Source organism: Chenopodium quinoa, unplaced genomic scaffold (genome assembly GCF_001683475.1).
Source record: "Chenopodium quinoa cultivar QQ74 unplaced genomic scaffold, ASM168347v1, whole genome shotgun sequence".
NCBI lineage: Eukaryota > Viridiplantae > Streptophyta > Magnoliopsida > Caryophyllales > Amaranthaceae > Chenopodium > Chenopodium quinoa.
The window spans coordinates 1,261,951-1,282,830 of NW_018743691.1; the positions used below are offsets into that span (position 1 = coordinate 1,261,951).

The 20,880-nt window shown below is 38.4% G+C and overlaps 2 protein-coding genes across 2 annotated transcripts; one reads left to right on the plus strand and one right to left on the minus strand.

Annotated features, from left to right (window-relative positions):
- The first annotated feature begins 8,968 nt into the window (after positions 1-8,968).
- LOC110683851 (protein MAIN-LIKE 1-like) lies at positions 8,969-11,925 on the plus strand. The gene is made up of 3 exons (XM_021860260.1): positions 8,969-9,070; positions 10,009-11,715; positions 11,803-11,925. The coding sequence occupies exons 1-3, from the start codon at positions 9,002-9,004 to the stop codon at positions 11,923-11,925; spliced, it is 1,899 nt and encodes a 632-aa protein (XP_021715952.1). The 5' UTR covers positions 8,969-9,001.
- Positions 11,926-12,287: 362 nt separating this feature from the next.
- On the minus strand, positions 12,288-13,425 carry LOC110683852. Its single transcript, XM_021860261.1, has 2 exons — positions 12,990-13,425; positions 12,288-12,910 (listed from the first exon to the last, which is right to left on the minus strand). Exons 1-2 carry the CDS (start codon positions 13,423-13,425, stop codon positions 12,288-12,290), a joined length of 1,059 nt encoding a protein of 352 aa, XP_021715953.1.
- Between the last annotated feature and the right edge of the window lie 7,455 nt (positions 13,426-20,880).

Genomic DNA, 20,880 nt, shown 5'->3' on the forward strand with positions numbered 1-20,880 from the left:
CCGTGACCGTCATTGTTGTGCGGATGCGCGGGATATGACCCGATGCTCTCTTGCTTCTAATCTGGCTATTTTCTTAGAGGCGGAGTCAACTTTTCGGCGTATGGGCATTTGGCTTTGTGGGGAGTGTTTCAAGACTCATACTTTTCGTACGAAGTGTCGACATGGTCGTGGTTCGGATGATATTGTGGACCCACTTGATTTGGGGGATGGTGTTGTTCGGTTTGTTCTTTATGGTTTTCCTAAACCTCAGGGTCTTTCTTCGGAGGTATCTGATCTTGTTTCTAGTGCGCCTCGTCAGCCTCTTTTGGCGTTCGATGTTGCTCTCTTGGATAGTTTGCTATCTAAGCGGTTCCGTTCGGTGAAATCTATTCCTCCAAAGTGTCGCTTGGGTTTTTCTCGGGTTCTCAAAGGAGCGCTTGATAGGGTGATTTGCAAGCCTGATGACGTCTCTTGTTGGGTTCAACTACTTGTGTTGCCTCTTTGTGTTCTTAAAACTTTTACCCCGAGGAGTAGTCGTGAGTGTTCTTCGGGTGTCCGGCGGCGGCGGCAGGAAGAGAGTATCACCGCTGCTATTCGTTCTTGGTGTGAGCCTGGTGGTTCTGTGCATCTTGTGCGAGATACGTTGGCAGATGTGTCTCCTCCTTTGTTGGATGCTGATGATGAGCATGATTTGTCTGAGCGAAATATTAAGCAATGTAAGAGAAAGATTTGTGACGGACATTACACTGCTGCGGTTCGGGTTCTTTCGTCTTCTGGTCTTGCCCCTTACAATGATGCTACTCTTGCTGATTTACAGGCTAAGCACCCTTCCTTTCCGGCTCCTATCTTACCGGATATCCCCGTTGATCAGCCCCTTATTGCTACATCTGCTGTTGTTTTGGATCAAATTAGGGGTTTTCCGCGTGGTACGTCATGCGGTAGAGACGGCTTGCGTGCTCAGCACCTTCTGGATTGCTTGAGTGGTGCTGCGGTTGCTATTTCAGATGAGTTGGTGGGCTCTATTACGCAGGTGGTTAATCTCTTTCTCGCAGGAAATTGTCCTGCTGAGTTGGGGGAGTATATTGCTAGTGCTCCTCTCACGCCACTTGTTAAGCCTGGTGGTGGTATTCGTCCTATTGCTGTGGGTACTATTTGGCGGCGTCTGGTTTCAAAGGTTGGGGCTGCTTTAGTTGGTCCGCGTATGGGGAACTATTTAGGAGGTCTTCAGTTTGGTGTTGGGGTGCCGGCGGGTGGCGAGGCTATTCTTCATGCTGTTAATCGTTTGGTTGAGGCTCGAGGTGGTGATGTTGGCCTCTCTATGTTGCTGGTGGATTTCCGGAATGCCTTTAATTTGGTTGATCGTACGGCTTTACTGCGTGAGGTTCGTCTCCATTGTCCAGCTCTTTCGCGTTGGGTTGAATTCTGTTACTCTACTCCAGCCAGGCTCTATTATGGGGAGCATACCTTAAGGTCATGTCAGGGTGTGCAGCAGGGTGATCCACTTGGCCCTTTGCTTTTTGCTTTGGTGCTCCATCCGTTGGTTTGTCAAATTAGGGATTCTTTTGACTTATGTTTGCAGGCTTGGTATTTGGATGATGGCACTATTATTGGTGACACCTTGGTGGTAGGGAAGGTTATGGAGTTGATTTTGGTGGAGGGACCTCGTCTTGGTCTCCATGTTAACGTTGAGAAAACGGAGGTTTTCTGGCCCAAGGAAGACCCTCGTAGCCGTCTGGCCGGTGTCTTTCCTCTAGATATTGCTCGTCCTGCTCATGGTGTTAAGTTGTTTGGGGGTCCTGTCAGTGCGGATGCCTCTTTCTGTGGTGAGCTTGTTTCGCAGAGGGTGTCAAAGACCATTGTGCTCATGGATGCTGTTGCTAAGCTTGAGGATCCCCAATGTGAGTTATTACTTCTTCGTGCGTGTACTGGAGTTTCAAAACTCTACTTTTCTATGCGCACTTGTCCTCCTCGTCTTTTTGAAGCGGCCCAGATTTCTTTTGATGTGGCCCTTCGAGGTTCTGTGGAGCGCATTGTAACTGCTTCGGGGCCAGGTTTTGGTGATTGGCAATGGCGCCTTGCCACCTTACCTTTTTCTTATGGAGGACTGGGTGTCTATTCAGCGGGTGATGTTCGACACTATGCTTTCCTTGCGTCGCGTTTGCAGTCTTCTGGTCTACAGGCTTCGCTTCTTCGCAATTCTGGTATTGTTGGTCCAGGTCCGGCCTTCGACGACGCTCTTAGTCTTTTTAATAGGACTGTGGAGACTGACCTTTTGCGTTACCCTGGTGAGATCGCTGCCCCAAAACTCGTGAAGAAATTGGCAGATATATATTTCACGAAGGTCACTGCATCTGCAGAATCCACTTTCTCCTTGTCTCCGCGTCAGGTTGCCTTATGGAAGTCCCAGCAGGGGGATTACTCTTCTGCCTGGTTGCGAGCGGTCCCGATATCAAGTCTGGGTCAAACTATGAATAGTAAGACTTACCGTTGTGTTCTTTGCTACCGGTTGGGTGTTCCCTTGTTCTCCGTATCGGCACCTTGTTCTGCTTGCTCAAGAGTTTTTGATGGGGATATTTATGGGGATCATGCAGTGTCTTGTGCTGGGATGGTGGGTATTAAACATCGGCATAACGTTGTTCGTGATACCCTTGTTGATATTTGTTTCCGCTCTGGGATTTCTGCAAGGAAGGAGGTCAACGTTGGGTTAACTGGAGGGAACGACGGGGCTCTTCGGCCAGCAGATGTGTTGCTTTACTCCTGGGATAGAGGCCTAGATGTATGTGTTGACTTGACGGGGTCTTCTCCATTGACTCAATCTGGGTTGTCTGACTTCGTTCCTGGTCGTGTTATGTCGGCTGCGGCTCAGCGGAAGCGAGACAAGTATGGGGCGCGTTGCAGGGCTATTGGCTATGGTTTTCTTCCTTTCTCCTTTTCTTCATTGGGGGAATTAGAGAAGGATGCCGTTGCGTTGCTGAAGCGGGTTCAGGCGTTCGCTAGGACTCAGGATATTGGAGCTCGTGCGGCTGCTCACATCTTTAACAGGATTGGGTTCGCTATAGCTAGAGGGGTGGGGGCCCAGATTGTATCTCGGCTCCCCACTAATTTCTTGTAAATCTTTTGACTTTGTAGGTTTTTGTTATAATAATAATAATAATAATAATAATAATAATAATAATAATAATAATAATAATAATAATAATAATAATAATAATAATAATAATAATAATAATAATAATAAGACAAGGAGGCTGTTGCGTTGCTGAAGCGGGTTCAGAATTTCTTGACAACTCAAGACATCGAGGCTCGTGCTGCTGCTCATATTTTTACTAGGATAGGTTTTTCTATAGGTAGAGGAGTGGAGGCCCAGATTGTAACTCGGCTTTCCACTAATTTTTTGAAGATTGTATGAGTTTTGGTTTTGAGATATAATAATAATAATAATAATAATAATAATAATAATAATAATAATAATAATATATAAAAAAAAATTAGAATTGGGTAAAATATAAAGGGTTGGGAACATGAAGTATAGATCATTATGCTACATATATACGTAGCATTTCACTGGAGTTTTTTTATTTTTTATTTTTAACCAATATTTCCAAAATTAAATTAATTTTTCATAGAAAAAAAAAATTGAAAAAAAATTGAAGCTACATTGCTTGTTTGAGCAAGGCTGCTTGAAAGCAGCTTGCTTTCTTTCTTTCCCAATGGTAGAGCTACAAATATGTAATCCTTAAATATTGCAAGCAACTCCCTAAAACTAACCATTGGAGATGCTCTTATATTACCTCCATAATTTCATCAATTTTTTAACTCACTATGAGCCATATAGATTTCTTATCATGCGCACACAATGTGCATGTGTCTCATAGCTTGTATCCTAAAAAAAAACCTAGAATAGGGTGATTGTGACCTAGAGTAGGAATGTCATGGCTGGGTCATATATAGGCCCAGAGTTGTCAATAAGTTGGGTTGGATTCGGGTCTAATTTTAAAGCCGAGTCATGTTATATTATTATGTTCATACAAGTAGAAAACTAAATAGGATAGTATTTTGATTGATTTTAGATCGGGTTGGATCAGATTAGATGTGGTATTATCGTATTGACACCTTTATGTGTAGCCCTGATAAATGGCCATGGTATTCAATTCCTTGCTGTATTTGGCAAACATCATCATTATTGCACATTACAATTGTTCAATTCTAAAACACCAGAAAGACTTGCGTGGACCTGATCCACAATAATATTATTGTGGACCCGAGGTCTGTACACACGCAACTGACATTATATTGAACATAGTGACCTTTATTTTTAACATAGTAACCTTATTTTTAACCTAGTAACCTTTATTAAAACTACTACAACGTTTAATAATATTGTGAATTTGAAATACGACGCTATTACACAGTGACCTTATTATTCATATTGATCGGTATATAAATATTTCATTAAAAAACTAACCATTTAGGCCTATATATTACCAAAATGACTTTTATTTTAACATAATGACCCTTTTTTTTACTAATAAAACAACCATACTTTCTCTATGTTAGTGGTCCACAATAAATTAGTGTAAACCATGTCCATTTAAAAATTTGTACTAAAACAATTCAAAACTTGACTTGTGCTGAAAATTTTGGGCATAAATTTAACACGTTTGATATTGTTGCACAACTATTAAGCTCATGAAAATTTATTAAATTCAGTACGAGCACCAAAAAAGGATATGTAATACTTTGAAGATTGTGCATTCAAAGTTTGCAACGTAAAATTATTGGTCCAAAGTTAATACTACCTCCGTTAATTGTTAATAGGAACTTTGGAATATTTTAAATCTCTCAAATAATACCCCAAAATTGCGGATAACAATTAACGGAGGTAGTATATAGTACGAGTGTTTGGCATATCTTTGTAAGCATCTATGTCAAATTCATGTATGTGTGTTATAATTCATATGTGTTGAATACTCCATTAATAGTGTATCGGGTACAGACTACATAGTATTCCCTCCGTCCCCTAAAGAACGACTCATTTGGTCGAATTTTAGTCCCAAAAAGAATGATCCATTAGCATTAAAATATCCCACCAATTTACAACAATATTTGTGCAAAATTAGCTTCCCCATATAAAATTTTGTTTTTTCATATAATTTTATTACTATCTCTCTCTACTTTTTTGTAAACACCATGTAAATTTATCTTCCCAATACACTTTTACTTCTTTTTATTTAACTTTATTAAAACCCGCGAAATCAACCCAAAAGGATCGTTCTTTCGGAGACAGAGGGAGTACTATTTATGTTTCAATATAATACATTAATACCCCATCTGTCCTTTAATTAGAGCCTAATTTCTCATTTTTCACGGGAATTAAGGTTTTTGTAGATTTTTTAAACCATGTGATTGGAAGTATCAAAGTATATTAAGTGCATTAAATAACAGGTGAGAGAAAAAGAAAAAAGAGGTTAATAAATGCCAAAAAGAGTAGTATCTACTCCCTCCGTCCCTAAATTACATTCCTCTTTGGCAATTTAAACAGAAATTAAGGAGGAAAGAATAAGACAAATAACAATAATTAGATAATGCAATGGGAAGTACAAAACATTAAATAATGTTTTTGAGTAAAACAAAGATAGATTAGTTTTTACTCATGACTTGTTATCAATCCTTTGCAAAAAAAAGGACCAATCACATGCTCCTAATTGAAAACTTTTAACCAATTATATTCATTGTAATTTGACACAAGGATTCTGAAAAATTAAAGGCTGAAAAAGTACATTAATCAACTAAACATTAAAAGTGGAATGTAAATACATTAATTATACATTAAAAGTACAACTGAAAAGAGAGTGTATTTGGGATATTTAGAAAAAAAAAAAAAAAAAACTTACTAAAAATAGAAAGGTGAAATGTAATTTTAGAATACCCAAAATAAAAAGGAGGAATGTAATTTAGGGACGGAGAGAGTAAAAAGAAGAAGAAGAATGAAGAGAGAGAACATATGTTGGTGGATTAATAAATGCCAAAAATATTTGGCACAAAAAATCAGTAAAAATTGAGGATGATTTGGGGATTAAATTAGGAGATTGAGTTTAAAATTTTTTTAACAATGAGACTTAAATTTTGATTTGCCAAAAAAGGAATAGTGGACTCTAATAAAAAGACGGAGGGAGTAATGGTTAAACTTTTTAATTATTTTTTCGTTAAATAAATAAATAAATAAATAAATATATATATATATATATATATATATATATATATATATATATATATATATATATATATATATATATATATATATATATATAAGCATAAATGTGATATGTTGAATAATTCTTATATAGGGTAGTACGACTGTACGAGTACTCCGTATTATTTAACTTTTGAAATAATTGAATATCGATCCGTTTCAAATTAGACTATTTACTAGGTTGAAATCCCATGCATTGCACATTTGTTAAATATTTTTTACAGTAATATTATAAAATCTAAAGTATATAAAAGATATTAAAAAATATTACATTTGGGTATATATAAAATATGATTGTCAAACTGAAAGAAAATATCATAAGAAATAAATATTTTATTTTAAAAAAAATTTACAAGGTAATGGTAAATTGATAAGTGTCATGTAAGAATTTTCTTTTAGTATAGATTGATAGATATATTGACCTAGACAATGTCCCGAGCCAGAGGGGGACCTTCCACCGGGGTCATTCGGGGCTTGCCTCCCGTAAATTATTGTAATTAATTAGTTGGAACTAAAATAACTTGTATTTACTTATAAAATATTGGGATATAGTGATTAGTTTTGAGTAAAAGGTAAAATATTTAAATTCCGGCCGCTCTAATATTTTTGACCAAGATCCGCTCTAATATTTTTTTTGTACATAACTTGTTTAACAAAGGAGCTCTTGGTTGATAATTTTTTTGCTTTTCCTAAAATACCCTACTACATCTTAAAAGTTATATATTTTTTTAATCCCACAATTTAAAATTAAGTGCAATAAAAAAAATACTTTTAACTATCATAAATACCCACAAAAATAAACTATTATTAAAAAAAATTATATATATATATATATTTTCGTTTCATAATTACCCACACAATAAAATAAAAGCTATTAATTAATTTATTTATCATTAAAAAAAAACAACTCCCACAAATTCAGTCACATTTAAATTTGTTAATTGTACATATATTTTTATTCTTTTAAAAAAATTGATAGCCACAATGTACATACGTTCTACGTACTCTGTTAAAAAAAATTATAACAAATGTACATCTAGCAATTTTTTTTAAAAAATAATAATACCCGAAGTGTACCACGTTCTTCTCTATTAAAATTAATTTTAAAAAAAAGTTGTACATCTATCAATCTATATATGATGTAAATACCTTAATTCAAAATTAAAATATTGAAAAGAATAATAGGTGTTTTATTCTACATTTCTACTTATTTTCTTCCTATTTTACTTACTAACTTATGGTTAGTAATTTATAATTTTATGTAAATATGATTTTTGAAAAATTATATAGTTATTATATTATTAGTAAAATAATAAAATTATTATATAATACATGCGTAGTGTGTGCCTCTTAGCTTGTATTGTTAATTTAAATTATCATCTTGATTTCAGTGAAAAAAATGTTACCGTAATTTCAAATCAGAATTATATAATAAACAAAAATATGAACAATATGGACCGTTGTCACAATACAATTAAGAAAAGAAAGAAGAAGAAAAATGGTACAAGATGTACTACTACAAGCTAGCTAGCAAACAATCATAGGGTGTTTGGTTTAAGAAATTTCAATGGTTAATCTTCCAAATAAACTGGAGTAAGATTAGTCAAATGTCTGTTTTGAATTTTGCTCTTTCTAATATCCACAATTATCAATTTATGCCACCGTATCAACGTTTAATTCGTCATACTCAAAGTCATGAATTTTTCTTTTCTTTGTCAATTTTCATCATTTTAGTATTAAAATAATCATGTATTCTAAGGATTAGTCATTAGTGGTATACTACTAATTATAAGCATAGTTAGTTTGACAAGTAATTAGGACACGTTTGTGACACAATAAATCTATCTGTCTCACATCTTAAGGATGTAGATGTTCATTACATAGTGTGGAAGAGACAATAGAAAAAAGAGGGTAATTCCTAATATATAATTGATACATACCTAATTGTGTATATCAATAACATTCTTGTAAATAAGGGTGAACTTTGTGTTCAATTAAGATGTTCAACATTTGATACTAATATTTACAACATTTGATTTCAATTCATAAGTAACTAATAGAAAGTACTTTCTCTGTTTTTTTTTTTTTTTAGTTCAGACTTTTTATACTTCTTCCGTTACATTTATCTGCAACAATTTTTAAAAATGGATGTTACACATTATGTGCAACAAACTAAAACTTTCCTCTTTTGGTATATTTTTTTGTACATAATTACCAATTTATCCTTACTTGACTTCAATAAACACATCAAATCACATGATATTAATCTATTAACCTAAATTGGTTCATCCATTATTTAATCCTAACTCACATTCTCTCTCCTCTCTCATAACCACATCCCACCAGACCACCACCACCACATTCTATCTCTCCTCCCTCTCAGCCACCATCACCATGAAAGAAAGAAAAAATCTGCATGCATTTGACAACAACAAATTATTAACATGTAATCAGGCCCATTTTTGAGATTTCGGTGGCCTGGGGCAAAAACATAATTGGGGCCCTAATTCACGGGTGTTGTTATTTGTCGCTCCCTTTTTACCAGGCGTCGCTCGCAATTTTGACTTGAATTTCCTAAATTGCCCCTTGGTTATAAATAGCCCCGAGACTCACGAACTACACATTTCACACTTGAATTTTCTCTCTCTAATATTTTCTCTCTCTAAAATCTTTAATCTCTCAAAAAAATCAGATTTTTTTTTGAAAATCAGAATTTGAAAATTCACAAGGAAAAAAAAAAAAAAAAACCACAATCCCAAGTGACTTGCAATGGGTGACCGGAGGCGGATAAGGGTGACGTGTGGTGGTCGTGGCGGTGGTGGATTCTCCGGCGAACAGGTAATCGAAACCGAAAAAAAAAATTCTGGAAAAAATCTGGAAAAACCCAGATTTTCTGGAAAATCCGGGGACATCCGCCTGAAAAATCCGGATGTCCCTAGAACATCCGGATTTTTCAGGCGGATCTAATGAGATCCGCCTGAAAAATCCGAATGTTCCTGGGACATCCGGATTTTTCAGGCGGATGTTCCAGGGACATCCGGATTTTTCAGGCGGATGTCCCCGGATTTTCCAGAAAATCTGGGTTTTTTCGCCTTTTTTTTTATTTGTTTTTCAGTTTATTTTTTTTTGTTTTTCAGTTTTTATTTTTTTTGTTTTTCAGTTTATTTTTTTTTTTTTTCTAGTTTTGTTTTGCACATTTTTTTTTTCTGTTTTTTTGGTTGTTGTTGTTGTTGTTGTTGAAGTTGGTGTTGTTGTTGGAGTTGTTGTTGTTGTTGTTGTTGTTGTTGTTGTTGTTGTTGTTGTTGTTGTTGTTGAAGTAGTAGTTGTTGTTGAAGTTGTTGTTGTTGTTCTTGAAGTTGTTGTTCTTGAAGTTGTTGTTGTTGTTGTTGAAGTTTGTGAGGTTGTTTTTATTTTTTTTTAATTTGTTTATGGTTGTTAATTTTTTTGATTTGTTTGTGTTGTTTTTGTGTATTGTTTTTGTTTTATCCTTTTGTTTTTATGTTTGTGAGGTTTTATTTTTGTTTGTGTAATTTGTTTATGTTTGTTAATTTTTTTTTGATTTGTTTGTGTTGTTTTTGTGTATTGTTTTTTTTTTATCCTTTTGTTTTTATGTTTGTGAGGTTTTATTTTTGTTTGTGTAATTTGTTTATGTTTGTTAAATTTTTTTTAATTCGTTTGTGATTTTTATTGTTTTTTGGTTTGTTTTTGTGGTTTTGCTTGGGAAAATTTATTTTTGTTTATGATTTTTTTTTTTATTATGTACGTATTTAACATAGATTGAGGGTTCGGGAACTCGTCACGCAATATCTAGACGTTTGAACGCCTCAGTTAGGCGGGAGTCAGGCCGTTTAGGAAATACGGTCGAACCGTTTGATCACCAGCAGCAGTATGGGTATACTGGTAACTGGTCCGGGGAGCAGCAGCCAGAACGCAGCATCCCCATGTACTCGTCGGGTGGAGTGCCTTCACCTTCATCTGACGATGAGGACGACGAGGCAAGTCAGGCTTCCCGCGATGAAGAGTATGACCCTCGGGATTATCATACGGTGCGTAGGGGTCAGACTGGGAGATTTGTCAGCAGTAGTCAAACCAGTCAGCGTTCCACCAGCTCAACAGAGGCATGGGTAGTGCATGAGGCGATGCCAGGAGGTCCTGAGGATGGGACGGTTATCCCTAGCTTTGGGGGGCACGTGGCTGCGTATATATGGGGCGGGCAGGAGCGTAATGTTTTGCGCTGTTTGGGCAGGACGCAGTTGTGTTCTGAGTTGGTCGCCTGGCGAGGTCGTCTTGCACAGGAGCATCTGGAGTTGATTGACGGTAGCGGTCTGTCTCACTTACCTGGGATCATGTTCAGGCGTTTGGACTGGCCGCTAATTTCAGCTTTTGTCGAGAGATGGCAGCCAGATACGAACACGTTCCATATGCCATTTGGGGAGATCACGATCATGCTGCATGATGTGTACCACATTCTAGGGCTTCGTGTAGATGGTCGCATGGTGTCCGCTACTCCCAGCACGGACACCCTACGGGACGCATGCTCGCTCACCATGGACTTGACTGCAGAGGAGCTAAATGAGAAGTGCGGTACCAAGACCATCTGGCAGGGTAGTGGGGTGCTGACTGAGAGGATTGCGGAATCGACCCTGGAGTCCCAGAGGCCGTTCAGTGTCCATTACAATGCCTACCTGTGGTTAGTGCTGGGCGGATGTCTGTTTCTGGACAAGAGTGGTAACCGTACTCATCCGTCCTTCCTCAGCGAGCTTGTTGTGGATGATCTGCCGATCGATGAGTACTCTTGGGGTTCAGCTGTTCTGGCGTATATGTATCGGCAATTGGGTACGGCATCTAGAAAAGATGCCGATTCTATTGCTGGTTGTCTCACACTTCTGCAGGCGTGGATCTACGAGTATTTTCCGGGTTTCCGGCCTCAGCAGGGTACCTTGACTAGGGAGCTCAGTGTTCCGCGTGCCTCGGCTTGGGATGTGGGATCGGGATGCCCCAACAAGAGCATGGAGCGCCTCCTCGCATTTCGTGGTAGATTGGATCAGCTGACCGACAATGAGGTTAACTGGCTCCCGTACGGAGTTGATCCGGCACGACGCGTGCCAGCCACTTTATTTATTGGCTGCATCCAGTATCGGAGTATCATTGAGCCATACATGCCTGATCGAGTCGTTCGACAGCTGGGATTTGTGCAGGACATTCCGAGGACCATTATCAGGCCTGAGAAGGCTAAGAGGCCTGCGAACTTGAAGATGTATCGGGTAGAGTTCCCGACTGAGATGACATCAGTGATGTGGACTCGGTTTGTTCCTGGTTCGTCGTTTAGTGTTGTTCCCGGTGCCCTTACCCGACTCGGCGGTGGAGCTCCAACGGTCGGTCCTGGTTACATGCAGTGGATCTACCGATTTTCTCATCCTCGTATTTCTCCGGGTGGGTCATCAGCTGGGGACAGACTTCCAGAGAGGACTAACACGGACTATGTAAGCACTTGTGTTTTATTTATACTTTAAATTCCATGTACGCTAATTGTGAATTACGTAACTAATGTGTTGTTCTCTTATTTGCAGTGGATGGGTCGTTCCATGGAGATTCACCGTAGGTCACTGGCGGAGTATCCCATCATGTCGCCTGACACGAGGAGGATGACTGAGCAGCTGATTTTTGACTGGCAGACGAGGATGGGGCTGTGAACCACTTCTGTTTTTGTTTACCATTAGCTAGTTCATTTGAAACTTTGTTTTGTAAATAAAATTAATGTAACTGCGAGTTTTGTTTCAACTTTGTGTCATTACTTTGATTGATTTCTTTATATTATATCCCTAGAACTGTTCAACCTAAATTACATAAATCTGTTCAATCTAATTACATAAATTCGTCTTTCAACGTAATTACATAAATCTGTTCAACCAAAATTACATAAATCTATTCAACCTAATTTAATTACATAAATTCGTCTTTCAACCTAATTACATAAATCTGTTCAACCTAATTACATAAATCTGTTCAACCTAACTACATAAATTCATCTTTCAACCTAATTACATGAATCTGTTCACTGGGCAATTAATGCATCCCACATGTTCCTTCTAGCGATATATAGCTGATCCCATCCACCGACACTTGGCTCGTGGTTCTCTGTCCACCATCCCGCAATCGGGGGAAGAGGTGAATTTTCGCCTAGATCAATGCTGATGAAATGTGAACCCCCAACTGTAGCGATGACAAATTCCCGGGTTGGTGCTCTGACCCCGGCTCGTGCCCTCAACGGTAAGATCGTGAGGCAAGGGTAATAGCAGGTCGGGTCGTTACCTACACCAAGAATAACAACCACTGCGTTAAACCAAGTAGCAATTGGAAATAAATCTTGAATAGCAACCATCCAGTGCCGGGAATCAACAGCCCCACCATCCCATCGAATGCGTTCCACATTCAGCCACACCCTTCCTATCCCGTATATCCTTTCGTACAAGAAGGGGTGAGCGGCGACCTCATTCGCTAGTATTTCCCGAGCGTCATACCAGTTCGCTTGATCTCCGAGGAAGAAGTCGGCCACACAACGAAATCCACAGTTACCATCGCCAATGACATCCTTCCATCCCGTGATGTAAGGCAACATCGGTCCTGGGAGCAAGTGCAAATACCGGCATTGGCGGATGTCACCTTGATCTTCTGCCGCTGCACAGTTTATTGGTTCGATATGAGTACACTAGGAGTTGAAATACGTGTAAATAACAAAACCAATAGCAAGCCGCACCTGTTTGTTGCGCACCACGTTCAGTGTATCGACGGTCCACATGTTCGAAGTAACTGGGATGTCGTCTAGTATCGTTATTCCTTCGGCGACCTCGAACGTTGTGATTCACTTGCGGTTCTTCGAGGTTTGAATGATCCGGATGCAGCTCCTCCTCAATAATGCGAGATACATTTCGAAGTACAGCAGGATCACTAGCAACGACCTCATCAACCAACGAACGGAAATGTGCAGCATCCTCGTTAGAATCGTTCACGAACTCCGGTACATTAACACCGTCGCCGATGACCAAGGTCTTCCAGAACGGATGAATTTTCCTTCTATACAAGCCTGTTTGCGCAACCAACGAGTCATGTATCTGGCAAGCGCATGGCAAACCGTGGGTCACACGCATTGCACATCCACAACGTTCATGCACCTGGTAACTCAGCTCCGTCATCCTTCTTGTCTCGTCATCTAGTACTTTCAGACAATGCTGAGACACCTTGCCGTTAATACGAGACAGTGGCAACCAATTGCTTTGGTTTTGGTGTCCCTCCTAATTGCATTCTCAAGATCTCTCGGCTGGCTCTTTCGGCCCCTATCACACCTCAAATACCGGTACGACCGACCGTCTCTGGTTTTGTTGTAAGACGATTTAACCAAAAGAAAACCCAAATTTACGGCAACAGCATTCGCCCAATTAACTGCCTCATCAAACGTTGGAAACAACGTGTCTGTGGCAAAATGCGCACTATAATTCACATCGTCGGCACCATCTTCGTATTCCGAACCCTATAAACAAAAATGAAGACACACATAAAACACAAACACGTTACTTCTAATTCTAGTATAGACAATAATAGTAACAATATTAAACATAATATTAACAATAAACACAACAATACTAAAAACAAGTTAACAATAATCATAACCACAATACTAAAAATAATTTAAACAATAAAAACATTAACAATAACACTAATATAATAACCATAACAATAATAACAAAATTAATCATAATAATTACACAATTAAACATAACGATAATAAAAACAATAATAGTAAACACAATAATATCAACAATAATAGCGATACTAATAACCATTAATGCACAAAAAATTAAAAACATTAATAATAACCATAATGATAATAATAATCATAATAATAATAGCAACACTAATAATAAAATAATACTAATAATAATAATCAAAAACATCAACCATAACACTAATATATTTAAAAAAACAGAAAAAAAAAAACGGTTTTAAGTAACATCCGGATAAAATTTCCGGATGATCCATGGAAGATCCGGAAATTTCATCCGGATCCTCCATGGATCATCCGGAAATTCCATCCGGATGTCACTTCCGGACAAAATTTCCGGAAGTTCAATGGATCCGGAAGGAATTTCCGGATGATCCATGGATGATCCGGATGAAATTTCCGGATCTTCCATGGATCATCCGGAAATTTTGTCCGGATGTTACATAAAACCAAAAAAAAAAATTTTTAGCGAAACTTACTGAATCTTCCGACGATGCCTCCGGTGTGCGATCGTTGCCGTCATTCCACATCTTAAGCCGGTAAATTCACCTCCAGAAAAATTTTGTGAAGAAAATTTAAAAAAAAACGACTACTCGGGATTTGGGGACTCGGGAATTTTGAAAAAGAAACTTTGAGTGAAACCGCTCGATAATGTTTTTAATATGATCGTGATTCGTTATGACTACTCGGTGAACCTTTAAATAGCACAAAATCACCTAAGGGCAAAATGGTCATTTCAGTCATAATTGGGAGCGATGCCTGGTAAAAAGGGAGCGACGAATAGCAATTCAGTAATTCACATATAATATTTTAAAATTAAAATAAAGTAAAAATTGTGTGTGTGTGTGTATATATATAGATAATCTGGAAATACATGACAAAATCAAGCATCGATTGGTGTAATTATTACCTAAAGTGGTACTAATTTGAAAATACATGACAAAATCATACATCGATTGGTGTAATTAATGTTCATGTATGTTAGTTTAATACTTTGTATTTCTAGCTACTTTTAGTTATCTTAGCTTTTGACTTATATTTAAGGACAACTTAAATCCCTAACAAACTATATACGGTGTGTTTTGAACCTAAAAAAGGTGTCTAAACTTGTCATATTTCTTAAAATTGATGATAATGTTTTTGATTTTTAGACATTTTTTCCAAAGTTTATTCCAAAACAATAACTATTCAGTAAATTGCCAAAATTGAAAGGAATAATTTTGTTAATTATTAATCAATATACAGTATACACCATTATTATCACTTCAGCCTTTTACGTAATCAGCAGTGTAGGACACAACAAGAAGTTGGGTAGAAGATGAAATAGTTTTTAGCTAACCGTGTAATTGTACAATTGAAGAATTATGGATTGATTAATTATATTATATTCGTGTATCACCAACCATTGACATTATAATAAGTTGGAGATAATGATTCTAAGAAAATTAATAATAATGAGTAGTATTCTTCAATCTCATGAAAATAGTGTATACATAGTTCTGTTTTGATGGTCAAACAATCAAACTTTAAAAACTTTAACCAAATTTTATCGTTAACATATACTAAACTTAGGTCCTGTTCTCATACGATTATTCTCAGTTGAGTTCATTTCAGTTCAGCTCTAATAAGTTCAGTTCAGTTCAGTTCAACTCCTAATTTCCTTCTCTTATAAAATATTAAATTCAGTTCAGTTCAGCTCTAATAAGGGTCTGTTCTCTTCCGTTGAAATTCAGTTCAGTTCAGTTCAGCTCTTAATTTACGTCTAATGATATTGCTAATGATATAAAGCCAAATTTCATTATTTTAAGCTCTTATTACAACGACAACAACAACAACAACAACAACAACAACAACAACAACAACAACAACAACAATAATAATAATTATAATAATAATAATAATAATATTAATATTAATATTAATATTAATGATAATAATATTAATATTAATATTAATAATATTAATATTAATAATAATAATAATAATAACAACAACAATAATAATAATAATCAATAATCAATAAATAATAATAATAATCAATAAATAATAATAATAATCAATAAATAATAATAATAATAATAATAATAACAATAATAATAATTATAATAATAATAATAATCAATAAATAATAATAATCATCAATAATTAATAATAATAATAATAATATTATTATTATTAATATGTACATTTGTATATACACATATGTATAGTAATAAATAATCAATAAATAATAATAATAATAATAATAATAATAATAACAACAACAATAACAATAACAATAATAATTATAATAATAATAATAATTATAATAATAATAATAATCAATAAATAATAATAATAATAATCATCAATAATTAATAATAATAATAATATTATTATTATTATTATTAATATGTACATTTGTATATACACATATGTATAGTAATAAATAATCAATAAATAATCAAAGATCACTAATCCGTAGTTAAAAATCACTAATTAATAAGTTCAGTTCAGTTCAGTTCAGTTCAGTTCAGTTCAGCTGAGTTCAGTCAATCGGAACAGGCCCTAAGTTCAATTCAGTTCAGTTCAGTCAATGAGAATAGGCCCTTAATCTATTGAGATTTCATTAAATTCGTCTCAATCAATATTTAATTAATATCATTATAAATGATATTATAAATTTATATTATGATATGAAATGAGTTTTAGATGACCTTGTTTAACATGATCCATGGCCTGGTACAATATAGGGTACACCATGGGTCGTAAGACACATAGCCATGGCCACTCGGCCATGGCATTACATATTTCGCCTTCATCATTGTTCGTTTTGGCATTAAGATCAATTAAATTCTCAAATTAACAATTTCAAACTTGACAACTGCTAAAAATTTTGTAATTACCACACATTTGATACTGTCGTTGTACAACTCTTTAACTTATGCGTTATAATACACCAACCATTTAAGATATACTTCGTATATACGTTTACAAGCTTCACCTTGTTATCTTGAGGTTATAGACATGACGAAACCATAGAGGTAGGTCTTTTCAGATGCCCCAAGCAAACTTGATGTTTAAGGGACAATTATTATTATTATTACTATTATTATTATTATTATTAAATAACAAAAACCTACAAAGTCAAAAGATTTACAAGAAATTAGTGGGGAGCCGAGATACAATCTGGGCCCCCACCCCTCTAGCTATAGCGAACCCAATCCTGTTAAAGATGTGAGCAGCCGCACGAGCTCCAATATCCTGAGTCCTAGCGAACGCCTGAACCCGCTTCAGCAACGCAACGGCATCCTTCTCTAATTCCCCCAATGAAGAAAAGGAGAAAGGAAGAAAACCATAGCCAATAGCCCTGCAACGCGCCCCATACTTGTCTCGCTTCCGCTGAGCCGCAGCCGACATAACACGACTAGGAACGAAGTCAGACAACCCAGATTGAGTCAATGGAGAAGACCCCGTCAAGTCAACACATACATCTAGGCCTCTATCCCAGGAGTAAAGCAACACATCTGCTGGCCGAAGAGCCCCGTCGTTCCCTCCAGTTAACCCAACGTTGACCTCCTTCCTTGCAGAAATCCCAGAGCGGAAACAAATATCAACAAGGGTATCACGAACAACGTTATGCCGATGTTTAATACCCACCATCCCAGCACAAGACACTGCATGATCCCCATAAATATCCCCATCAAAAACTCTTGAGCAAGCAGAACAAGGTGCCGATACGGAGAACAAGGGAACACCCAACCGGTAGCAAAGAACACAACGATAAGTCTTACCATTCATAGTCTGACCCAGACCTGATATCGGGACCGCTCGCAACCAGGCAGAAGAGTAATCCCCCTGCTGGGACTTCCATAAGGCAACCTGACGCGGAGACAAGGAGAAAGTGGATTCTGCAGATGCAGTGACCTTCGTGAAATATATATCTGCCAATTTCTTCATGAGTTTGGGGGCAGCGATCTCACCAGGGTAACGCAAAAGGTCAGTCTCCACAGTCCTATTAAAAAGACTAAGAGCGTCGTCGAAGGCCGGACCTGGACCAACAATACCAGAATTGCGAAGAAGCGAAGCCTGTGGACCAGAAGACTGCAAACGCGACGCAAGGAAAGCATAGTGTCGAACATCACCCGCTGAATAGACACCCAGTCCTCCATAAGAAAAAGGTAAGGTGGCAAGGCGCCATTGCCAATCACCAAAACCTGGCCCCGAAGCAGTTACAATGCGCTCCACAGAACCTCGAAGGGCCACATCAAAAGAAATCTGGGCCGCTTCAAAAAGACGAGGAGGACAAGTGCGCATAGAAAAGTAGAGTTTTGAAACTCCAGTACACGCACGAAGAAGTAATAACTCACATTGGGGATCCTCAAGCTTAGCAACAGCATCCATGAGCACAATGGTCTTCGACACCCTCTGCGAAACAAGCTCACCACAGAAAGAGGCATCCGCACTGACAGGACCCCCAAGCAACTTAACACCATGAGCAGGACGAGCAATATCTGGAGGAAAGACACCGGCCAGACGGCTACGAGGGTCCTCCTTGGGCCAGAAAACTTCCGTTTTCTCAACGTTAACATGGAGACCAAGACGAGGTCCCTCCACCAAAATCAACTCCATAACCTTCCCTACCACCAAGGTGTCACCAATAATAGTGCCATCATCCAAATACCAAGCCTGCAAACATAAGTCAAAAGAATCCCTAATTTGACAAACCAACGGATGGAGCACCAAAGCAAAAAGCAAAGGGCCAAGTGGATCACCCTGCTGCACACCCTGACATGACCTTAAGGTATGCTCCCCATAATAGAGCCTGGCTGGAGTAGAGTAACAGAATTCAACCCAACGCGAAAGAGCTGGACAACTGAGACGAACCTCACGCAGTAAAGCCGTACGATCAACCAAATTAAAGGCATTCCGGAAATCCACCAGCAACATAGAGAGGCCAACATCACCACCTCGAGCCTCAACCAAACGATTAACAGCATGAAGAATAGCCTCGCCACCCGCCGGCACCCCAACACCAAACTGAAGACCTCCTAAATAGTTCCCCATACGCGGACCAACTAAAGCAGCCCCAACCTTTGAAACCAGACGCCGCCAAATAGTACCCACAGCAATAGGACGAATACCACCACCAGGCTTAACAAGTGGCGTGAGAGGAGCACTAGCAATATACTCCCCCAACTCAGCAGGACAATTTCCTGCGAGAAAGAGATTAACCACCTGCGTAATAGAGCCCACCAACTCATCTGAAATAGCAACCGCAGCACCACTCAAGCAATCCAGAAGGTGCTGAGCACGCAAGCCGTCTCTACCGCATGACGTACCACGCGGAAAACCCCTAATTTGATCCAAAACAACAGAAGATGTAGCAATAAGGGGCTGATCAACGGGGATATCCGGTAAGATAGGAGCCGGAAAGGAAGGGTGCTTAGCTTGTAAATCAGCAAGAGTAGCATCATTGTAAGGGGCAAGACCAGAAGACGAAAGAACCCGAACCGCAGCAGTGTAATGTCCGTCACAAATCTTTCTCTTACATTGCTTAATATTTCGCTCAGACAAATCATGCTCATCATCAGCATCCAACAAAGGAGGAGACACATCTGCCAACGTATCTCGCACAAGATGCACAGAACCACCAGGCTCACACCAAGAACGAATAGCAGCGGTGATACTCTCTTCCTGCCGCCGCCGCCGAACACCCGAAGAACACTCACGACTACTCTTCGGGGTAAAAGTTTTAAGAACACAAAGAGGCAACACAAGTAGTTGAACCCAACAAGAGACGTCATCAGGCTTGCAAATCACCCTATCAAGCGCTCCTTTGAGAACCCGAGAAAAACCCAAGCGACACTTTGGAGGAATAGATTTCACCGAACGGAACCGCTTAGATAGCAAACTATCCAAGAGAGCAACATCGAACGCCAAAAGAGGCTGACGAGGCGCACTAGAGACAAGATCAGATACCTCCGAAGAAAGACCCTGAGGTTTAGGAAAACCATAAAGAACAAACCGAACAACACCATCCCCCAAATCAGGTGGGTCCACAATATCATCCGAACCACGACCATGTCGACACCTCGTACGAAAAGTATGAGTCTTGAAACACTCCCCACAAAGCCAAATGCCCATACGCCGAAAAGTTGACTCCGCCTCTAAGAAAATAGCCAGATTAGAAGCAAGAGAGCATCGGGTCATATCCCGCGCATCCGCACAACAATGACGGTCACGGAGATGAGTGATCAAAGAAGTTTTAGTGAGCCCATTACCCCTGCCATCTTGACACCCATTAAGACCCACGAACGGGCAATGAAAGAGAACACTAGGAGGCATAACATCCACCACAACCTGCCACAAGAGAACCGCAATACAATGCAACGCAAATTGCACCAAGAATGACCCAAAAACTGCACCCAAAAAGCACTGGAAACCGCCTTGCAACTACAGCAAAAAAGAACACACAAGAACTAAACTGAAACAGCCCGGAAAACCACCTGAAAACAGCCTGGAAAACCACCTGAAAACAACCACCAGAAACTGCTATGAAATCGCAACTGGTATGGCAGCAAAACAACCCAATGAAACCGCCTAAAAACTGCACCTAATCAACCCTAAATCTAACCAAAAACGAAGCCAAAAAGCCCTGATAACTGCACCTTAATGCTGCCTGAAAAAAACGGCCCTAATCGCAGCTTGAATCGCCGGAAAAGGGAAGCCTTCGCCGGACCTATTAACGGCTGGAAAAAGAACGCAGAACCAGTCTGAAAACCTACGCGGAACGAGCCTGAATGACGCCCAGAAACTGCCCTCGAATTGCCCTGAAATTGCCTAAACGTCGACGGAAAAACGACAGGTAATTGATGGGACCCTGCGT

Bases quoted from the DNA above. Each gene is read 5' to 3' on its own strand.
- LOC110683851 (XM_021860260.1), top strand. From the start codon at position 9,002: ATGGGTGACCGGAGGCGGATAAGGGTGACGTGTGGTGGTCGTGGCGGT. The intron at 9,071-10,008 runs GTAATCGAAACC...TATTTAACATAG, and splicing joins GTGGATTCTCCGGCGAACAG to ATTGAGGGTTCGGGAACTCG. The intron at 11,716-11,802 runs GTAAGCACTTGT...TCTTATTTGCAG, and splicing joins AGAGGACTAACACGGACTAT to TGGATGGGTCGTTCCATGGA.
- LOC110683852 (XM_021860261.1), bottom strand. From the start codon at position 13,425: ATGACGGAGCTGAGTTACCAGGTGCATGAACGTTGTGGATGTGCAATG. The intron at 12,911-12,989 runs GTGCGGCTTGCT...TAAACTGTGCAG, and splicing joins ACGTGGTGCGCAACAAACAG to CGGCAGAAGATCAAGGTGAC.